The sequence below is a fragment of the Rhamphochromis longiceps genome, linkage group LG12 (genome assembly GCF_057381845.1).
Source record: "Rhamphochromis longiceps isolate RC_006_pf linkage group LG12, R_longiceps_female_GT1.1, whole genome shotgun sequence".
Taxonomy (NCBI): domain Eukaryota; kingdom Metazoa; phylum Chordata; class Actinopteri; order Cichliformes; family Cichlidae; genus Rhamphochromis; species Rhamphochromis longiceps.
In genome coordinates, this window is record NC_140568.1 from 23,302,446 (window position 1) to 23,322,805 (window position 20,360).

General features: G+C 41.9%; 1 protein-coding gene across 7 annotated transcripts in view; it reads left to right on the plus strand.

The window, feature by feature from the left end:
• The window catches only part of LOC146657274 (multiple C2 and transmembrane domain-containing protein 1-like), a 147,222-nt gene that overhangs the window by 96,191 nt on the left and 30,671 nt on the right, over positions 1-20,360 (plus strand). For 6 of the 7 annotated variants that reach the window (XR_014914047.1, XM_085425249.1, XM_085425250.1 and 3 more), the window contains 6 exons: positions 3,967-4,069; positions 4,520-4,622; positions 5,194-5,295; positions 5,747-5,821; positions 8,048-8,167; positions 15,848-15,964. Coding sequence is in view for 6 of the 7 variants with exons in the window: in XM_085425249.1 (XP_085281375.1) it covers positions 3,967-4,069; positions 4,520-4,622; positions 5,194-5,295; positions 5,747-5,821; positions 8,048-8,167; positions 15,848-15,964 (620 nt within the window). In the remaining variant the exon portion in view is untranslated. The remainder of the gene's footprint in view (positions 1-3,966; positions 4,070-4,519; positions 4,623-5,193; positions 5,296-5,746; positions 5,822-8,047; positions 8,168-15,847; positions 15,965-20,360) is intronic. The other variant, XM_085425252.1, reaches the window with a different exon arrangement.

Genomic DNA, 20,360 nt, shown 5'->3' on the forward strand with positions numbered 1-20,360 from the left:
TGGAGTTTTGATCTCCTCCATACCCGCTTCACACCCTGGAGGACGGGGCTGTGGCCCCCCCACACTCCCTAGCAGATCATTACATGGAGAAACCTTTGGAATGCAAGCATGCTGATCCACACAGGTATGCACACATGGGTATTCACAGATGCGGACTAAAGCTTTCTTGGCTGCTGCCTCAAAGCACACTGTGCGCTGTCTATCTTGCGAGCTGCACAATATCGTTTATTATTTAGTAAATATTGATATCTATGACTAGCTAGTTTATTGTGATGGTGCTTTGTTTTCTCTATTATTATGTTGCTCTTTGTTGTTTGCTGTCTCCTCTGTTTGTTTTTTTTGCTTGTTTTTTTTTTTCTCCATACAGGTGACCCAGGAGTTCTTTTTTTTTTTCCTCTCTCTTCCCCCCCCCTTCTCACCGTCTCTTCTCCCCTTTGGTTTTCTTTCTCTCTCTCCCCCTCTTTCTCTCATTCATTCCCCCTGTCCTATTTAGTAAAAAAAAAAAAAAAAAAAAAAGACAAAGGATGAACTGAAGCTCTGCCATCACGTAATGTCGCATACTGCTGTTTCTGATGTCATTTAGGGAAAAAAAAAAAAAAAAAAAAATTGGTTTCACTGGAGAAATGTTTTTACACTCAACATTACAACTTTTTTTTGTCATAGCCAGAGAGACTTAAAATTAAGACAGTTGAATGTAAAAATGCCTTTAAATTTGTATTGCTCTCGAACTTAAAAGCAAATCTTTTAATTTTGCTCCAGAAGCAGCCTAACCCCACAGTCAGTGGACTGATACTGATAACAGACAAGGCAAAGGGGTTGTTTTTAAATGGCTTGTGCCTGTTTTGAGTCTGATGCTGTGTGTGTGTGTGTGTGTGTGTGTGTGTGTGTGCTTGTGTGCGTGTCACTGGCAGAAACAATAGCTCTGTAAGAGCCACATAAGAGCCCTCACCACATGAACACCCCATTTTAACAACGCAGACCAAGAGAGGGTCAGGAGCAAGGTGAGAGAGAAACAGAAGGACAGACAAACAGACAGAGACAGGAGAGAGAGAGAGAGAGAGAGAGAGAGGAGGTCAGCGAGCGAGAAAGAGTTCACCATCTCTCTCCCATTCAGCCAGCCCGTCTCCTCTTCTCTCTTTTTTTTTTCTTTCTACTCCTCCCCTCTCTCTTTCGCTCTCTCTCTCTCTCTCTCTCTCTCTGGCCATCTCTCTCTCTCTAATTGGAGTGTTTTTGTGGAGTAGCTCCACTCTAGCCCAAGTAGGATAACTGAAAATAGTCTCTAAAACCAACAATCCCTTTTGTCTGCCAGCTCTTGTCCCTCTGAGTGGATGCTATACTCTTAGAACATTTCAATAGTGAGACACACACACACACACACACACACACACACACACACACACACACACACACACACACACACACACACACACACACACACACACACACACACACACGCATGCGCGTACCTACCGCAGCAGCATCACCAGAGACACAGAATGTGTACCCTGCCAGTGAAGTCTACATTTAACAACTTGAATGGTTGGTAAATATTGCAGCTCATATCGAGTGACCTGTTAAAATTAACATGGTAATGCACTGGTTTACATTTTAAAGCATGAATTATAATTAACTGTGATAATTCAGGGGCACGAGAGCGCCGTGCGTTGCCTCTACAACCTTAAACTCCTCACTGACTCCAAGCTTTCTCTGAGGCAATTACAGTATGCTTCCTCATTTTCTATACTGTATCCATTTGCCACTTATCTTAGAGCACTCTGAAATTAATTTGAGCCCACTTCTTGCTGCAAACCCTTCGCCACTGTCACAGAGATGGGACCCCGGTGGTGGTGGTAGTGGTGGTGGTGGTGGGGGAGCTTTACTCAGACATTACCTGGATGATCACTGAGTGGAGCTCAAACCCGAGCGTGTAATTGGTTAAGACAGCTGCCTCTGGTGCTGGTGGCCAGTAAGGTGAAAGTTCACCATCGGTAACAACTGGCTCTCTGCAGCAACACAGCCTGCCGTGTCATTAAAAAAAAGAATATTAGAGAGAAAATGGGGGGGAAGGGACGGACTTCTGCAGAAATAATTTCCATCTCCTAATTTGGGTGATTGCGTCTAGATTTAATCAGATTTGGTCTGTGGCAATGACATTATAATTGTGAATGATATGGACACTCTGGGATTATTAAGAAAGATTTTCTGCGAAAAAAGAAGTTTTTCACTGGTTTAATCATTTCAACCGTATTTAATTGTGGTTTAAAGAACAATTGCATTTAAAGAGAGACGGCGAGGTGTAAACAGAGAGGCACTGAGAAGCAGGTGCCCGAGCCTTTTTTCTTTTGTCTATTTTAACGTATCTTGTTTTCTGTAGAAGTCGTAGCTGTCAGTATCCACTTGAAACACTCTACATCAATGGAGCGCCACAAACAGATATGAAAGGCAACGCCTCTGCCTCAGCATTGATCACAGTGACATTTACTTTGCACACCCACTAAATGTCCTGCCCTTGTCACAACATTTGGAGAAAATCACACTAATCGATGGCGCTCACACACACACACACACACACACACACACACACACACACACACACACACACACACACACACACACACACACACACACACACACACACACTTTGCACACACTGCTTTTCAGTGTTCAGTATTCCCAATACTTTCCCTGGAAATTTGCCAGGGAGATTTTTTTTTTCTCCTCGTCTTTTTACTTAATGACCCAGCCTTTTCAAGTGATAGGTTTGAAAAAAAAATTCGCAGCGGCTCCCGACAGTTTTTAATAAAACATAATGATCAAAGTCAAAATTAAGAGTTTTGTTGTTTTTTTAGTTCACTGAAGGTAGGTGGGCTGGCAAACATAGGGAGCCGGTCTCGCTGTTTTCTGTGTACAAAGAATTTGAAGTGAGAGATGTTAGTAAACAAATCGGGAATATATAGGACATTACTGGTTTTGATTATGATAGCACAGTGTGCTATTCTCAGGAGGAGGAAGCAGCTCCTTCTCTGTCTCTCTCACTTTCTCTCTACGCAGTTACATAACTGTAGTAAAGTTTTCTTGGAATTAATTAGCATTTATGAATATTCTTTATACTAAACCATATAACAATGATAAGTCTGTTTAAGTTTTAGTTTAGCAGCACTCCTTCATTTGTGATCCTTAATTTTCAGCGTGATTCAGTTCTTATAATAAATCCAAATATGGCTGTATGTTTTTACTTTTAATTACCATAAAATATTACTTGAAAACTAGTCCTCGAACTTAATCAATTTCGGTTTTTAATCATTTTAAAAAATCTTTTTAAAAGTGCTTTTATTCATCTCTCCATGTAAAAAATGCAGAAATGTTTTCTCTGTTGTTCATTCATCATATAGTTTTGACATTATGTGCTTGCGTTTACTCGTGCCATCGTGCCGCTGCTCCCCTCACTGCTGTCTTCGGAGGAGCTGCGTTTCTCACGCTCCGTGACTGGCTGCCTTTATGTTCAGCTCACAAATTCTCGGGCCTTCAGAGCACCTCGACCTCTGTGTTCTCCGCACCACCCATTTTCAAAGTCTTCTCTGGCTTTTCTCTCTCACCCTTTCCTCGCCACTGCCCAAGGCGCAGTCGTCCTGAAGCTTATCTTCTAGTTGTCCATGGAGTCGGGATGCTGATAGAAATGGCTTACAGCTTTTACACTGATATACTGTTGTATAATATTGGGGCTAAAAATGAAAGAATCATTTCATTACAGCTCTGATAAGTACAGGGTATTGGAACTGTCATGTGACATAAGGGAAGGATGCTACAGTATATGTCTTAACAGTATGAGGTATTTGAGATAAACAAAGCTGTTGGAATTACTTAAGATTCTCAATTTAATTTTATCTTTTCACTAAGAAGGATGTTCTTTCCTTCTTTTTGTTCTCGTTTTATTACATTTTATTTTTATTTCTTTTTGCTTTCCAGGTAAGAGCGACCCATTCTGTGTAGTGGAGCTGAGTAACGATCGGCTGCAGACGCACACCGTCTACAAAAACCTGAACCCAGAGTGGAACAAGGTCTTCACTTTGTGAGTGACTTTAAGAGTGCCCGTATGTCTGCACGTTCATGCATGCAGGCAAAAAAGTGACACGTATCCTTGAGTAAACAGTTTCATTAAAAAAGAAAGAAGTATATAGAAATTATTCAATTTTTCTTGTGACTTTCATCAGCTCATTTGCTACTTTAAAAATATGTCCTGGACCATTTTGAGCAGTGAAAAGATCTGATCGTCTCACTTCTATGTTTAGATTTATATTTTCATGAATTTTACCAGGAAATCTATTTATAGTTATTATTTTATTTAAGTCTGTTTATATTTTTTTGACAAGTAATGAGGAAATGTGAAGCATTTGCAATATCTTGTGTTTTATTATACAGTTTTTAGCCTGTTTTCTCTGTATTTAGTATTTTCAAAAGCCTATTTGTGATGCTCCTTCAGTATGTGTACCACTGGTGTTTGTCTTTGTGTATTGTCCAGTAATGTGAAGGACATCCACTCAGTACTTGAGGTCACCGTTTACGATGAGGACAGAGACAGAAGTGCAGACTTCCTGGGAAAAGTGGCTATTCCTTTACTAAATGTGAGTCAAAGGCTTGTTTCTGTGTTTCTTTATTTTTCCGCCTCCCTTGGGAAACAAAAACTAAAAATGAAAATGAGATATAAAGAGCAGAGGTTATTTTTTGCAGCTTTTACTTATGACACTGTTATTATTTCGCGAAAGAGAAAGAGATGACAGGAGTGAGAAAAAATGGAAGAGAGGCTGAGACGAAAGAAGAGATTGATAGATGTGAAGAACGGAAGTTAGGGGATGAGAGACGATATGAAAATGATGGAGACGCTGAACAGTGTCATTTGAAAAATAAATGTATATATAGACATAAGCATCTGTCTTATATTCATAAAAATAAAGCCTGTGAAGGAACTGTGTGTATAATATACCCGTGCTCTGCTGTACAGTACGATTCCCCAGGATAGTTAATTTCTGTTTGACAGAGCTGAGCTGCAGTGGGTAATGAACAGGTACTTGTCAGAGTTGCCACAGTTGTTTTGGGTTCCCTGTCAGCGCCAGCAGCTGGGGTTCAAAGGTGGCCCGGGGAGCCGATTCAGCCGGGTATTGCCAGACAGACGCCTGTCATGTCCCTCTCCCACAGATCCAAAATGGAGAACGCAAAGCCTACGCCTTGAAAAGCAAGGAGCTGACAGGGCCAACAAAAGGGGTCATCTTTCTCGAAATAGACGTGATTTTTAATGCTGTAAGTCTTTCTTTTGCTTTTTTGAGCCTCCTCCCCGATTTTCTTTTTCTATTTTGCCCCCCACCCCCTATTATCCTCTCTTGTTCTCCCCAGCATCATCCCCCTCTTCTACGCTGCTGTTGTCTTTATTCTCTTTGCCACCCCCCTTCCCTCGCTTCCCGTCTCATCCCTCGTCCCTTGTCCCTCATCCTCGTTTTGGCTTTAATTATCGAAGACTCCCTCTCAGCAGCTTTTGTTCGCCCATTCACCATCGCTGTGTGTGTCCCTTTAGCGGCCATCTTGCAGCTTTCTCTCGCACTCTCTCTAGCCTCTGACATGGGGCACGCTCTATGCTTGTGCTGCCATGTTGTGCCAGTACACAGTCTGTTTAAAAAAAGATCTGAAACAATCAAGATATACTAATCTCTCTCTCACCATTTGCGGTTCACGCCGCCGCTTGTGTTTATTCCAGGTGAAGGCTGGTCTCAGGACGCTGATTCCTATTGAGCAAAAGTATATCGAGGAGGAGCCTCGAGTGTCCAAGCAGGTACATCATGAGCCAAACTGTGTCTTCTACCACTCCGCCTTATTTTTATCTGTGTCCACCGCCGCACCCCCTATTCTGCTTAACTGTCTGAAGCAAAACCAACAGCCCTGGTGAGTGGCATCTTGTAAAGCACAACAACTGTGTGGGCAAGATACAACAGGATGATTGAAGGAAAAACAGCATTTTGTTTCTCTTTTTTTCTCCTCCCTTTCCTCCTCTCCCTCTTCTCTCATCTCTACCCCCTCGCATCCACTCTGAGTGGTGAATAGAAATGTCAAGCTGTCAGCTCTGGGGTGCATAAGTAGATTGGCCATCCTTATAGTTGGCCCTCTTTGCCACTGCTGCTTTGCACTTCATTGTCACGCTGCTCAGTGTGGCGGCACCACAAAGAGATGAATAGTAGGGGCTGGCCCGCATCAGACGTGTCATATGAGTGACCGTTTGGGCTCAGCAGTCAGTGTTGCACCACGCACAGCCGAGCACAGCCCTGCCTAACATAGCACAACACAGACACCAGCTCCCACACCACCCTTTTGTCAGCCCTCCATCTATTCCCTTCTTTTCCTCACTGTTTCTGCCTTTGCTTTTTCTGATGATTCCCATCTTGGCCCACTCTGAGCTTTTTTATCTCCATTTCACCCCTGACACACAGAGATGACCTATGTCAGCGTCTCGCAATGATGATGTCACTCGCTGCTTTGGAGGGATTGCCCCATGAGGACTCTTTTGTGTGATAGCAGCTCCCCTGCTGTTGCTTGCTGCTCAATGAGTAGACACGAACTAAAAATAACATAAAATACACACACACACACACACACACACACACACACACACACACACACACACACACACACACACACACACTGCCTGACATCAAAGACAAGATTTAATTCTAATTATGGTTTTTAACATAACCAATGACTTATCCACTTTCATAAGTGATCGAAAAAAATAACTACAGACTGGGATTGACATAATAAAAAATGAATAATCTCTGTTGGTGTTATAGCAAAGAAAAGTATAACATGTACATGAAGTAAACATGCTGAAGAATGTGCAAGTGGATGATTTGAACTCTGAATGTGATCCTCTGATGTGGACACAAAGTAATCATAACCATAGTTTGGCAACAAATATTGACACAGAGTGGAAACGAGTTCAAATCAGCTAGCATCAATAAATTGAAGCCACTGAACACATGAAAATCCTTATTCTAGTGCTGCAGACACATATTATATAGGCACTTTACACACACATTAAAACACACACAATTTCCCAAGGAGTAAAAGAATGCCCTGGAATATTTTTAAGTGCAAACTGAAGCGACAGTTTTTTTCCTGCGGGAGCACTTTCCCCTGTTGGTGACCTGATTGGGTGGTTGGCGTTCTTGCTGTTATGCTATTCCCTGAATGGCTGGCAACCCAGGGGGAGACCGCAGTTAGCCAGTTCTATCTCATCTCTGGCCAAATGCCTGGAGAAACGCCCAGGGAGGAGAATCCAGGGACTGCTTTGGATTTTCTTTCTATTTTATTATTGTGCTAAACTTTATCACTAGGATAACAGAGTTAAACAAACACTGTGAGTTAGCAGTGGTGGCCGATCCATGTCAAAACGTATATCGCTGTTTAAGTAGAGACATCACATCGGCATCCTCAGGGTGCTCTTAAGTACTGTGATGTAATAGTGAATCCAAAGTGAGGTCAAAGATGCAACTGTCGAGCTGTATTACGACGGCTTCATTTAATTTTTACAAAGACAGTACAATGAGACACTTTAGGGCTAGAAGATTGCTTATTAAGACTTAATAAGAATATGTTGTTAATCAGCTATGGTGCTGATTAACATAACTTGAAAAAACTTTGGTGTTTTTTGCTAAATGGTGGTAATTTCTCACCTTAACTAAATGTGAACGAGAGAGAAAAGTGACCCCCTATAACAGTAGGTCACCTCAAGTGTCTTATCAGCGGGACTCTGACAGCTGTGCTTAGATGGATCGTTTTGCTCCCGTTTTATTTCCAACACATCTACCTGTCACACCGAGCCTCGTTCCCCCATCTGGTTGTTTACATACCGGATATACCATTTTCACAGTGAAGCAATAAATCACGCACAGCATGTTTACAACCCCATGATCCGTTCCTCGGTTTAGCACATTTTTGACCTTTAAACCCTCGCTTGCATAAACTTTTTTACTTTTTGTTGTTTCCCTTTTTGTTTTTCGCCCAGTTGCTTTTGCGCAACTTCACCCGAGTTAGACGCTGCATCATGGTCCTGATCAACGCGGGCTGCTACATAAACAGCTGCTTCGAATGGGACTCTCCGCAGAGGAGCATCTGTGCCTTTGTGGTATGTGCATGTCCCATCAAATACACAGTAAATGTGGCATACCACACATAAAGCTGCACATTTACAACATGACAGGTAGATTTGTGTGTGTGCGCGTGCGTGTGTGTAATATATGTTTATTTCTTACGTGCAGTTGCTTGATTGATGGATCGTGCTGTGTTGTTTCAGATGTAATGTAGGGAGAAATTTGTACCTAAATGTAATTGCTCCTTTCTTTTGGCACTGGAAAAATCACATAACCTGTGCCTATTGATCATTCTAAATGTATAACCATATATTTAACTGGTTGCACTTTGTGCGCGCGATAGAGACGTGCACACACCGCTCACCGAGAATGCAGGACCGTGTCTGTTAACAAAGCAAGTATCCTTCACTCATAATTTAACAGTCTAACGCAAGAGACTATTGATGTCTCAAGCACAGTCAAGCGCATCCCAGGCAGACTGTTACTCTCACTCTTAGATGTCACGCTGTGATACACTGGATTAAGTTTTTTTCTGTTCTTGTATTAATTGCACACATACACACACATGTCGTATACTTTATTTGGCACTATTGGCCTTGAGTCTCACTTACTAGGAGTAAGTGGAGGGTTGGTGTTGCAGCTTAAACACTATTTTATTAGACCCATCAGATGTCCAAATACTGAGAAAATGCAGCTACAATCTACTGAAGGGTGACAAGCTGTTCTTGCAGACAGTAGAAATTGCAGGCTCCTTCTCTCGTCGCCCACTGGCCTCGTCTTCATCCTCTCTCTCTCCCCCCCTGTCATCTGTGTCTGGTATTAAAAGGTGAAGTGTAATTGGACAGCAGAGCTATCAGTAAAACGACATTCTCCTGCAGGGCAGCGAGCGGCTGCATGGAGGTTTCTACCCCAAATATGACAGAGCAGACATTTAATCCTGTCTGGTTTAGTGTCCTGACTTAAGTAGCTACAGGACAGGTGGACCCAACTTGCCCCAGCCCTTTACCATTGGATCACAGAGCATCTTCAGCAGCAGACATTAGACATTAGCAGCATTTGGCTGGATGACATCAGTTTAATCTCTCCAGAGGGTACGTGTGCGCGTGCGTGTGTGTGTGTGTTTGCACAGCGGGTCACAGTGTCATCACAAGACACGGGTCAGAAGAGACACGGTATTGATCACTTAACATTTTCCTCTTTGTGTGAGTGAGCACATTTGTGTGCAAGAGCTGGCTTGTGCATGTATTTTCTCTCATGTAAGACTGAGCTAGGCGGGAGTCCTTGGGTCTTATCTTTTTATAAATAAATGAATGTGTCAGACAAATAAAATGTCAAGGAATTCACCCAAAACAAGGTCACTTTAGAAATACCAATCTACATGGGGAGAGGAGAAAATATAGCCTTGGACAGCACAGCCTCTGTGTCAGCACATCCAAACAGATGTATGTGCCTTGTATAGATCCTCCCAAGTTTATTTTTTTTAACACAGTGTGTAGTATATCCATTTCTAACAGTTCCTACTATTCAAATTCTGATTGGATTCAGGAGACGAGGAACGATCTATCTGGGCCAAGGACACAGTGTTTTATAGTTTAGAGAAATTCAGAAATTTAGGTGTCATTGTAGTCCACCCACCTATCCCCGGCTCTTTTGGGAGTCTGTTAACGTAGGAGTGAGCACTTAGCTAAAAGCATCAGAGTATTTAGGGCCTCTCCTCTACACAGGTATTCCCTCCCTCCCCTCCATTTCTTCATCCCTGTCTCATTTCTCCCTTACTTTGAGGGGCCTCTTAATCACTTCACTCATCTCTTTAAGTGGGTTTTTATGGGGGGCCATCTGGCCAAGGTGGTGCATTCATGAAGGTGTACTGCTGTGTGTGATTATGGGCATGTGTGTCTGCATACATGTGCACGTGTGTTTCTGTCTGGCTGTCTTTTTTTTTTTTTAAATCCAGATGTTAGACTTAACTTTCCAAACATGGCCATAGCTAGAGAGGTGAGAAACTTACCAACGTGCGCACTCCTTAACTGCTAAGTGAGCCCGGGGGGGAGCAAATTTAAGCGTGCTCGTATATATTTTGTGAACGCAAGAGTACATCATTGCAGTTGTCAGACTGTGTCACTGCTCGACACTTCTTCCACAAAAACGATCAAAATTTTCTTCATGGTCTCTTACTCTCCTTCTGCCCAATTCTGAAATACCAGCCGCATGTACACATCATCCATTAGTGCCAGCTGTGTTTAGTGTGTGCATGTGTATCGTGTGTCTAGTGTGTATGTGTGAGAAATAGAGATATTGCATAGTGTCACATGCAGCTTTTCACTCTTTTCTCTCTCACACCCACACTGTTGTCACCCACCCATCCCGACAGTGAATCAGCCACCGTGGCAGCTTTGCCTGAGGCGTTGGCACAATGGACGGGACTGGAGTTACCTCCTGTCCTGCATGATGGGTGGTGTCTGTGTATTTGTGTGTGCGTGTGTGTGTGTCTGTGGGTGGTGTCTCCATTCCCCGTCTCAGGGTTAAGCGTCTGCTTCCTCTCTCCACACCTGCAAGCTGAGTGTCTCTCCGTTCTATCCTTCCATGCATCCCTGTTCTTCTTTATCTCTCCCTCCCCTCGGCTTTTCCCTCCCGGAGAGTTGAGGCCATTGTCGGGCTGAGCGGTGTAGGGTTCTGTTCTCCTGCTGCTGCCAGCTCTCCCCACGGCCCCTGCAAGACAAGGCTGTTATTGCCCCAGGGACCGCAGGCCTCAGCAGCTCTTCCTCCAAACAAATTTGCTGTAACTTTATCTGCAATTGGGCCCTGAATTGGGAGCAAATAGAGGCAGCTTTGTGGAGCTCAGGGAAGGGCGAGGGCAGCGAGCTGGGGGTTGTTGGGGAGGCAGGGGAAATGATACCGGGCTCTTTTATGTCAGGCAAAGTAGGACTCTTATCAGGAAGAGAGCCCAGACAAGGGAGCTACTTCTAGAGGAAACTGGAGCACCTATCACCTGCTTTGCATTTAGATAAAAATTCACCCTGCTGAAATAAAAAAGGGGGGGAAGCAAAGGCAGGTACAGAAGCAACTATTGGAGTGTATATGTGTGTGTGTTTGCACATGTCTGGCTGGTGGTTTGATACACAGTGCGAAGACACTATAGTAGTCAGCAGTACACACCACTCCAGGTCTCTTTAAATTGCTCCTTTGACTCCCCTTCAAAGAACCTGTCTAACTTTTAAAAGTTTTAAAGTTAGGGAGTTCGTCTTTGCCCACAGCAAGGGACAGCTTTGAAAGATATGCTTTCACGTTTCACTGTTCTCCTCATTTCCAAAATGAATGATAGTTGAAATGTAGTGGCACGACTAACAGAGAATACCAAGTCAGAGTTTAATCACCAGAGATGGAGACTCAACAGAAAATGTGAGGCCTTTTGATACGAAGTCGCGATACAGTACCCTTATTTCTAATTGGTACCCGTGGGAAGTTGTAGCATTGTGATCACAAATAGCACAGGCTTTATTGTATTGTTGTAACTGTGATGTTGCAAAATGACTGCCTTTGACACAACAGTTTTAGTGATTTTGAGCTTCCTTTTTTATTTTGATTGAACAGCATTAATTGTGCTGTGGATCAATGTTCTGCATGAGAACAGCAGGGGGCAGTCTAGCACCACCGAATGTTGTTGTGGGTCTGGTCAGAAACAGGACACAGTCTCCCTCCCTCTTGTTCCCTCGAACTTAACAGGACTTCTAGTTGCTATCTGGCAACACTTAGTGCCAGCATGGAAATTGATGTAAGAGAGATAAAGGGGAACTCTGAAATCCAAACTTCAGTTTCACTCCACTGAGACAGAGCAGGGGGAAGTTAGCCTGGTGTGTGGTTAATGTAAGCCAAAGCACTGAATATTACCCTCCCACAGTGCTGCGGCAAAGAGCCGCAAGGACGCGGGTTGTGTTTTGAAACAAATAAAGCAACTCTCAATGTGCCGCACTAAGTGCTTGAATAAATCATTTTGACTATCTCTTTTGTTAACATTTTTAATATAGCTTATCGTGCTTGAATATTTTAATATTAATAGAAAGCTTTAAACATTACAGCTGGAATGAAATCTTAACTACACAGATGTGTCAAAATAATTTAAGTTCTGTTTAGTGTTTTATTTTCATTTTAGCCAAAATGTTACAAATAATACTGGTGTGATTTTTGCTTTGTTAGTTTTGTAATTGTCTTTTTTAATTACGCATCTCATTTCAGTATCAGCTCATACTCAGACGTGAAGTTAGCCCATTTCAAATTTAGCCTTTAACTATATCTAAGCTGGTTTAGCAGATTTGACAGTGGAAGTCCTGATTTCACTTTGTTTTGTGACAGGTGAATAGTTTTGTTCCTGGAAATTTATCGCATTTCACTGAAGATCACTGAAGCACAAATAATGATTAGAAGAAGAGACGGACTTTTGTTTTGACTAAACGGATTTGTCGTCTAAAAGTAAATTCTTAATTTTGAATTGTTTTCAAGTTGTCACTGCCGACAGTAGTTTTGGTGGCACAATCAAATATCCATCACATAAGAAAAAAAAAAGATGTAATTATCAAAAGGTTTGATAATTACAGAAAATATTTGTTACAGGAGAAGTAAAAACAGGGTCCAAGTCACTTTTTATAACAAATAGCTGTAATGTATTTATTTACATACTTGCTAAACTAAATCAGAGAGCGTTCATAATATGAATAATACAGAAAAACATAAGCAAAGAAAGACTGTGTTCATATATTATAAAAAAAAAAATTACATTACCATGAATGCAGCATTAATAAACAAAGCAAGAACGGGATGAGCATTTCTCGTGTGTAGTGTTCAGATATTCACTGTGAACCATCACCGGCCGCTACATAATGTATCTGTGGCCACAAAGGGTCATTTACAAATTATTCCCGTAGACCACATCTGGAGCTTCATCTAGCTTTTCCCCCCTTTCGATCCAACATGTTTTCGTCCTTTTTTTCCCTTTTTTTTTTTCTTTTCCCTCCTCTGCTATTTTCTGGTCACTGACATCCACAGCAGGCTTCTTCCCACTCCCTATTCTCCAGGCGAAAAGCAGCGAGCGACGGGGGGTGACTGTGATCGCCCGGTGGAAAGGTCCAGGCACTGTAGGGCCCCATTGCTGCCTGGCCGGTGGGCACATAGACGGTGCAGGGCCGGCCGCTGCTGAGCCGGGGTGTCCGGTTTCTCTAGCTGCCAGTCAAAACTTCACCCTCAGCCACCTTAACCACCTGGAAGAGGAATAAAGGCAGATGACAGGTTAAATAGCCTCTGACAAATAGAGAAAAGAGCAGGAATTTATTTATTTTTTTGAAAAAGAAGATTTCAATGTTTAAGAACAAACATTCGGACAGTAAAGTACAAGTTAATTTTCTGCTCTGTGATGAAAATGTGAGTGAAAAGACTACCACACAGCAAAGATTTTTAAAATGCATTGTTCTGTATTCCTACTGTAAGTGGTATTTATAGTAGAGTATAGAACAGAGCGTGTGAAGACGTTTATAAGTATGCAGTTATTAATAGCTTCTACTAGAATAGTTTCAAAGAAATGTGCTCCTCTGTTTGCTCAATTGAAGTCAACTTTCTGCACCTCTGTTGCACATTTTTGTAGTTAGAAATTGTCAGAGTGTTTATCTCCGTTGCAGATCATACAGATTTCTAAATTACAGTAATTTGGAGCAGATGGATAATTTTAGAATAGTTATATTTTGTAGGGAAAACGTGCGCAATGGTGTTATTGTGTTTGTCTGTACGCAAGTTTCTGCTGTCGAGCTTTTTCACGATCCTAACAGCGTTTTCTGATGAGTGAAGGGAAATTGTTGTGTTGCTTATTAGTATACAAATATGAATTATTAAAGAGTTTCTTTCCAGTTCTCCTACACAGCTGTATCAGAGAGAGACTCTGCGTATGTAACAAAGTAAGTTGAGCCTGAGAGAGACGGAGAAAGACTGCGATCCTTTGGGGAGATTTGCCTGTTTCACCAAGGCCATTCAGGTTTTATTTGAAGAAGAAATTTTGCTGTGAGCATTATGCAAATGTACTGGACATTTCTAATGTTTAATTTATGTCTTATATTTTTTTTCTTCCTTTTTTTTGCTTTGTGGATTCAGCGTCTGTTAGTTAATTTTACATGGAGTTATAATTCCGCTCTAAAGTTTGGATACGAGCCTTTCGAACTTTTCCATGAAGTTGGAAAAGTTGAGGATAAAAATTTAATTTGTAAACATGGTTTTATTGAGAGGGGCATGTGTTTTGTCCGTTGTGACGTAGCAGTCGAGTGTGTCTGTGTTTTTTAATGTTTGACTGGCTTTACTACAATAACAACAGCCTGGAATGCACTATGGTGCTGAGATCTTGAACCTCTCACTCACATTAACCCTGTATTACACACATACAAAGGCAGATATTAAACAGTGTCGTTGTTGATAATTGAGCCTGCGCTCACTCTTGCCGGTGTTTGCACAACCAAACAGGATAAATCAGAATTGGTAGACAGACATTATATGAACTTTATACAGTAATAATCTCAATTTCATCACTTTTAAAAGTTTGTCATCAACACTGATTGTTAAATAAGGTTGTCTTTCCATACACAGACTAATTAATTTCAAATCTGCTGTGCCCATATTTGAAATAATGGATTACTCGTACTTGAATTCACTGAATATGTTTCACAGCGAAAGATTAAGCATTAGGCATGGTTTGCATTTTCGGCATTTGTTATAATTGCTGCAGTTTTTTTTATTATCAGTCGCGACAAATCTCTGTGTACTTGAACATGATATTATTCGATAAGATAAATATGCTTTCGCTCTATTTATTTCTGACAGATTTTGTTTCCTGAAAAACGCCCCGTCTCAACCTTTCATTTACAATCGACAATGCTTTCTCACAATCTACACAATGCTGCCAGAAAACATCAGCCTTCCATGATTAGCAATTTTACTTTCCCACACGTATCTTCCCAACCACCGCAGTAATCTGTTGTCAGAGGCTAAAGAGTCCTGCCAAAACCAGAATACAAGGTTTTAGGAAAGGTTAATTTTCAGATGGTACTTTTCTTGTTTGGTGATGAGAGGGGAGGTATAGAGGTTATGGTTTTGGCAGATGGGTGCAGAGGAGGTTAGAGATGGGGCGAACGACTCTTTTGGGCCAAGAGAGAGGGTATTGGGTCTTGGAGTGACAGGGTTAGGGACTCGGGTTGTGGGGTGTGCGGGGGTCATCTTCTGGAGTTTGGGGTTGAGTATAGAAGGGTCAGCTTTGACGTGCTGCGGCTGAAACGGTACATGACCTCAGACTCTGAGATGATTGGCATGGACGATAGAGGCTCTGACGGCTCATACTTATCCTCCTCACCATCCTCCTCCTCCTCAACTTTGAGACCCAGAAAAATGAATCCTTAAGGGGTCATGGCGGCTTCACCCTCAGCTCACTGACACCAGGCCTACTTCTTTGTTAAAGCAAAGACTCATTTAATAGTTTTTACTGCATGGAGTTTATGATTCTGCATATGAATGTGTGTTGTTTTTTGAGTCACACATATGGCACATGTGGCCAGCTTAGATTCTCAGGAGTTTGTCTCATGAACGCCCGTATGGCGTCTTGAATATATACATTTTTAGCCCGCGTTGATCTCTCGGATTTCTTTTTGCTTTTCTTTCACAAGCAGTTTTCACGTTGTGTCTTTCAACAGCTTTTTGTCGTTGTCGTTTGGAACTTTGAGCTCTACATGATTCCTCTGGCGTTGCTTCTGCCCTTGGCCTGGACCTACATGCTCATTGCGTCGGGGAAGGACACCAGGCAAGATGTGGTGAGTAACCCCATCGCTTCTTGATATCCCTCCGCCTTTCTTTCCTTTCACTGTAAAAGCCCATTTCCACATACAATGCAGGTTAAATTCAACCACAGCTGTTTTGTTGGGACATTGATTTACTGCATTAATCATGCGATGATACATTTCCAGACATATTAAAAGCATTAGATATTTGGGACGTAACATTTTGACTGCTGATGAGCATTGATGTACAGATAAGTGAGAAACAGAGGGTTGCAGTTTCCTGTAGAAATGTAGAATATACTCTCAGATTGAACTGCACGCCACAAACTTTGAACAGATTTTGAATTTCACATGTGAAAACTCTCTGCCGATTTTTTTTTCTTTTTCTTAATAAAAATCTCCGTCTGCCACATGAGGTGCTGCATTCTCAGTGCAATCTCACATTTCTCACTTTGCCTTCTTTGAGGCAAAGAAAAGGGAGAAATAATAGGCTGTCACCTTGAGCAATGTTACGCCACTTACCTGGTAGTATATTTATTTAATTCATTTATTTTTTATCTCTTATACCAATTAAGTGATGTCAAAGCAATGTCATGGAGAAACAGACATGTTTTAATCATGGCCAGGCACATTTGGAGAGTAGAGAGTGAAAACGAGAGAGCGAGCTGGACTATGGCATGAGCGTGAACAATGAAGTGATTAATTTTAATAAGTGCCTTTTTCTCACTTGGAAATAACCAGTTAACAGACTTCCGATTTCCTTGCAGTCTTTTGCCTTCTATATGTGTATATTTATCTCTTCATAGGGATTCTATGGGTTAGATTGGATTGGATTTGGAAGAGGTATTAAATTCAGTCATCATAATGAACCAATTCTAATAGCTGTGTGTCATTGCAATATTACAGAATTAAATGTGAACTCTACATAGCATATAGCGCAGATTTATTGTTTCGTCTCAAGAGCTAATCTTCTCTATTCATAAGCTTCCATTTCCATATTTGTTCATTTAAAAACATGGCATTGAAATTAGCAAAATGATCCTTGTGTTTCTTGACAATAAACTGGCAGTTATACTCCAGTTTTTGGTTCATGTTTAAAAATCATATTTTCACTGCATGCGCTCAAGTGAAGAATTAAAGGTTTACTATTGTAGGTAAGTTCACAGACAACATAAATCATTTGCGAAGAACATAGACTTTAATTTTAGAGACACTTTTCTCACCTGTAGATGGCGACATTGCTTGCAAAAAAAAAAAAAGAATAGCCACACATGCCTTAAGACAAAACCTGGCATGATTATGTGTCTCTCTACCTGCTGCTTGTATTTATCCAGACCTAATGATATTTTTTTTCTGTGTACTTCCTAAGTAAAATGAGGCAACAATGGTTGCATATCCCCGTAATGTGGCACTCAATTCACATTCCAATAAGTGCATGTAACTCCCACTTCATGTGGAATTGCTTTTCTCTCTTGAAAGGGACTATTGTGTCTCAAGTACCTCAGGACTTGGTTGAAACCTTAAGACATGTTCATACTGTTGATTCTCATATGGCAAGCGCCTTTAAGTATGACAACAATGGTCTGCCCAGTTCTACTTAAAGGTCTTACGAGCAAAGACAAAAACTGTCAGATGTTAAAACTTGGTGTTTTAACATCTGGTGCTGTCTTACTATTTTATTATTATTGTTATTATATCCTATCCAAAAATCTCCTTTTGGAGATTTACCTGGTCAAGAAACCTGTCCAGCAGATACAATTTAGGATCTATCTGCTTCATTTTCAAAGTAGCATTTCCACACTTGATCGTGATCTTCTGTATTTACAGCATAAATGCAAACCACATAATTTGACTGACTTCAGCTGGGCTTGTTGGGATGAAAGCAGGGCGCCTTAAAATATTTCCCACCAACTAAGAACCATTTTCATTTGAGTTTAATGTCTTGAGGCTTGTCATGTAACTACTCTACTGGATTTATATGCCAAGGGTTAGACCAGACCAGGGAGTGGTTTTGCCTCTGAAGCTTGCTTTAATATCGCTGTCTTCAGAGTGTCGTTCAGACTGTCGTTCAGACTGGAGAGTGTTTGGTTGAATTCAAAGGATCATCAGGATCATCAAGAACGGGGTGTTTTAAGACACGAGAGCACCGCCTTTAACTTTGGTATCTGACCTTCTTCAGTTAAATGTCTTTACTGTCTAATATGAGCAGCATTTGGCAATAGCTTTAACTGAGTGTGTAGTGTAACTCTTACAGTTTGACAGTCTTGATATGTGTGGGTAGGAGTGTCGATGATGGCGCTGGCTTAAGGAGTTTTTGAGGAGGCTGGTGGTGAGATAGTTAGAGGCGCACTATAAGATCGTGGGATAGCACTAAAGTAAATGTGCTCTAGGTTTGTATGCAGGTGCATCCGTAATGCATGGATACTAAATATTGTTTGTGTATGTCTGATGTCAATTAGTATATTCCCTTTATTCCTAGGTTATAACAAATAAATATGAAGGACTGCAGTGTACACTCATATACATTTACACAATTCATTCCAGGTGTGTGTTTGCATGGTACGAACACGAGTGTAGAACGTTAATCTGTGTGTGCAGATACAGATAAAAGTCGTCTGTGTGTGTTTGAATCTGCTGTGCGAGTGAGTCTTTGCAGTGATGCATCTGATGAAAGTTGAAATTGTCAAAGATTGGCTCTATTAATGCCTCTTTCTTGCTGCTGTGGCAGCTGTGCACAGGTGACACAAAGAAAATTCTCTGGCGATCACTGCCCCGCTTTTGTCTCTGTTGCTGTCTCACTGCCTTCGGGTTAGTGCACGCGCAGGACCGTCTCTCCTTTCTTCATTATCAGCTCTGTGCCTCGTCCACTCCTGATATTAATATCTCGTCTCAAATAAGACTAAAAGCAAAAGTAAGGTACGATAGAAGCGTTTGTTATTTTGCTGAAATGCTGTATACGTAGACAAACGCACACATACACTCGAATACACACATTTAGACACAAGTATCCCTCGAGTCCTGTCCCTGTTTGTTTTCAGACAGTTTTCCCCCGGTGCAGGGGGTGGGGGTGAGGAGGAGGGTGAGGGGGTCTCGTGGATTCCTCTTCCGAATCTTTATCAAGCTGAAGTCATGGACGACTCACTGTTTCCCTCTTGCACTTGGCAGAGACACTGAAAAGAATAGAAAAGAAAACAGGGGGAAGGGCTTTCTAATTACTTTAAACAACACACCAAATTAAAGCATTGTGCTGAGCTGAGCAAGGGTCAGCATCCGGAGCGCTGCGGTTTTCCAGCAGTCTGGGGTGAGGGTAATGCCAAAGGAATCTCTGCTGAACTCACTCTGAAGGTTGAGAGAGAAACAGAGATGGTGAGAGAGAATGAGAGAAAACAGGAAAAAAAAAAAGCCCACACTTGAGTACAGACTTCCTAATGAACTGGCCTTGCTTCATCTGACGGGTTCAGCGTGCTTACCCTTCGACGCTTTTACACCACAACCACAACCCGTATCCCTGTCTATAGCGAATAAACAAACACAGTGTTCTTTACATGCTGTATTTCACCACTCAGGGTCACTGACTGTTGTGCGGTTACATGCTGCTTTGCAAACAGATCCCGGATCAGCTGCTTCTTAGCCTAGCCCCAACCTTGACCGGTACCTGCTAAGCAGTCAGAGCGTCCTTAAGAACAGCGATTAAAGGAGGCACAGCACCAGTAAGGTCCCCGACCTCCTTTCTTATCATGTAGCACTCTGACCCGTGAATGCTGACTCTCCAGCACCGTTGGCTGACCTGTATGTCATGGTGTAACGTGCTCCCTTGCTCTCTGAGCAAACAAGAGGACCCTTTTATGTTTTTGAATATTTGCTGAATATATGAGGATGATGCTCCTTTTATTTGTGCATTCAAATGTATTATTAAGAAAGACTCTTGCTATTTTTCTGCTTCTCCGTTTGCATCGCAATGAGATGACCTCTCCATCTCACGCTTGTTTGGATACCTGGGACAATTTGGAGGTTATATCTGTCCTCACACTGGGCTTTGGTCAAGCAGAGGACCGGCTGCTCTGCTGGATGAGAGAGATGGCTGCTAGATACATGTGCACGCATGTCATAGCAGCGAGTTGTATTCTTGCGTGTGCCTGCTTGCATGAATAGATGATGGGCACCGAGATTAACAAGCAGGAACACATCCCAAAAGAAATCTTTCCTTGCCGTTCTCTTGGCCCAGAAATGCCCTTACCAGATGTTTTGAAGGTGTTAATTTCAGTGCTGGCTGTCGGAGAGGATACATATGGAACACGGTGATGTCTCTTTCTACCACAGGATGACGGGCAATTAGGCTTCGTCACACTGGAGCACCATCCTCTTTATCCCATGCTTCAGACCATTACATTGATTCACCCAATGGATCCACCAAACCATTACGGAAGAG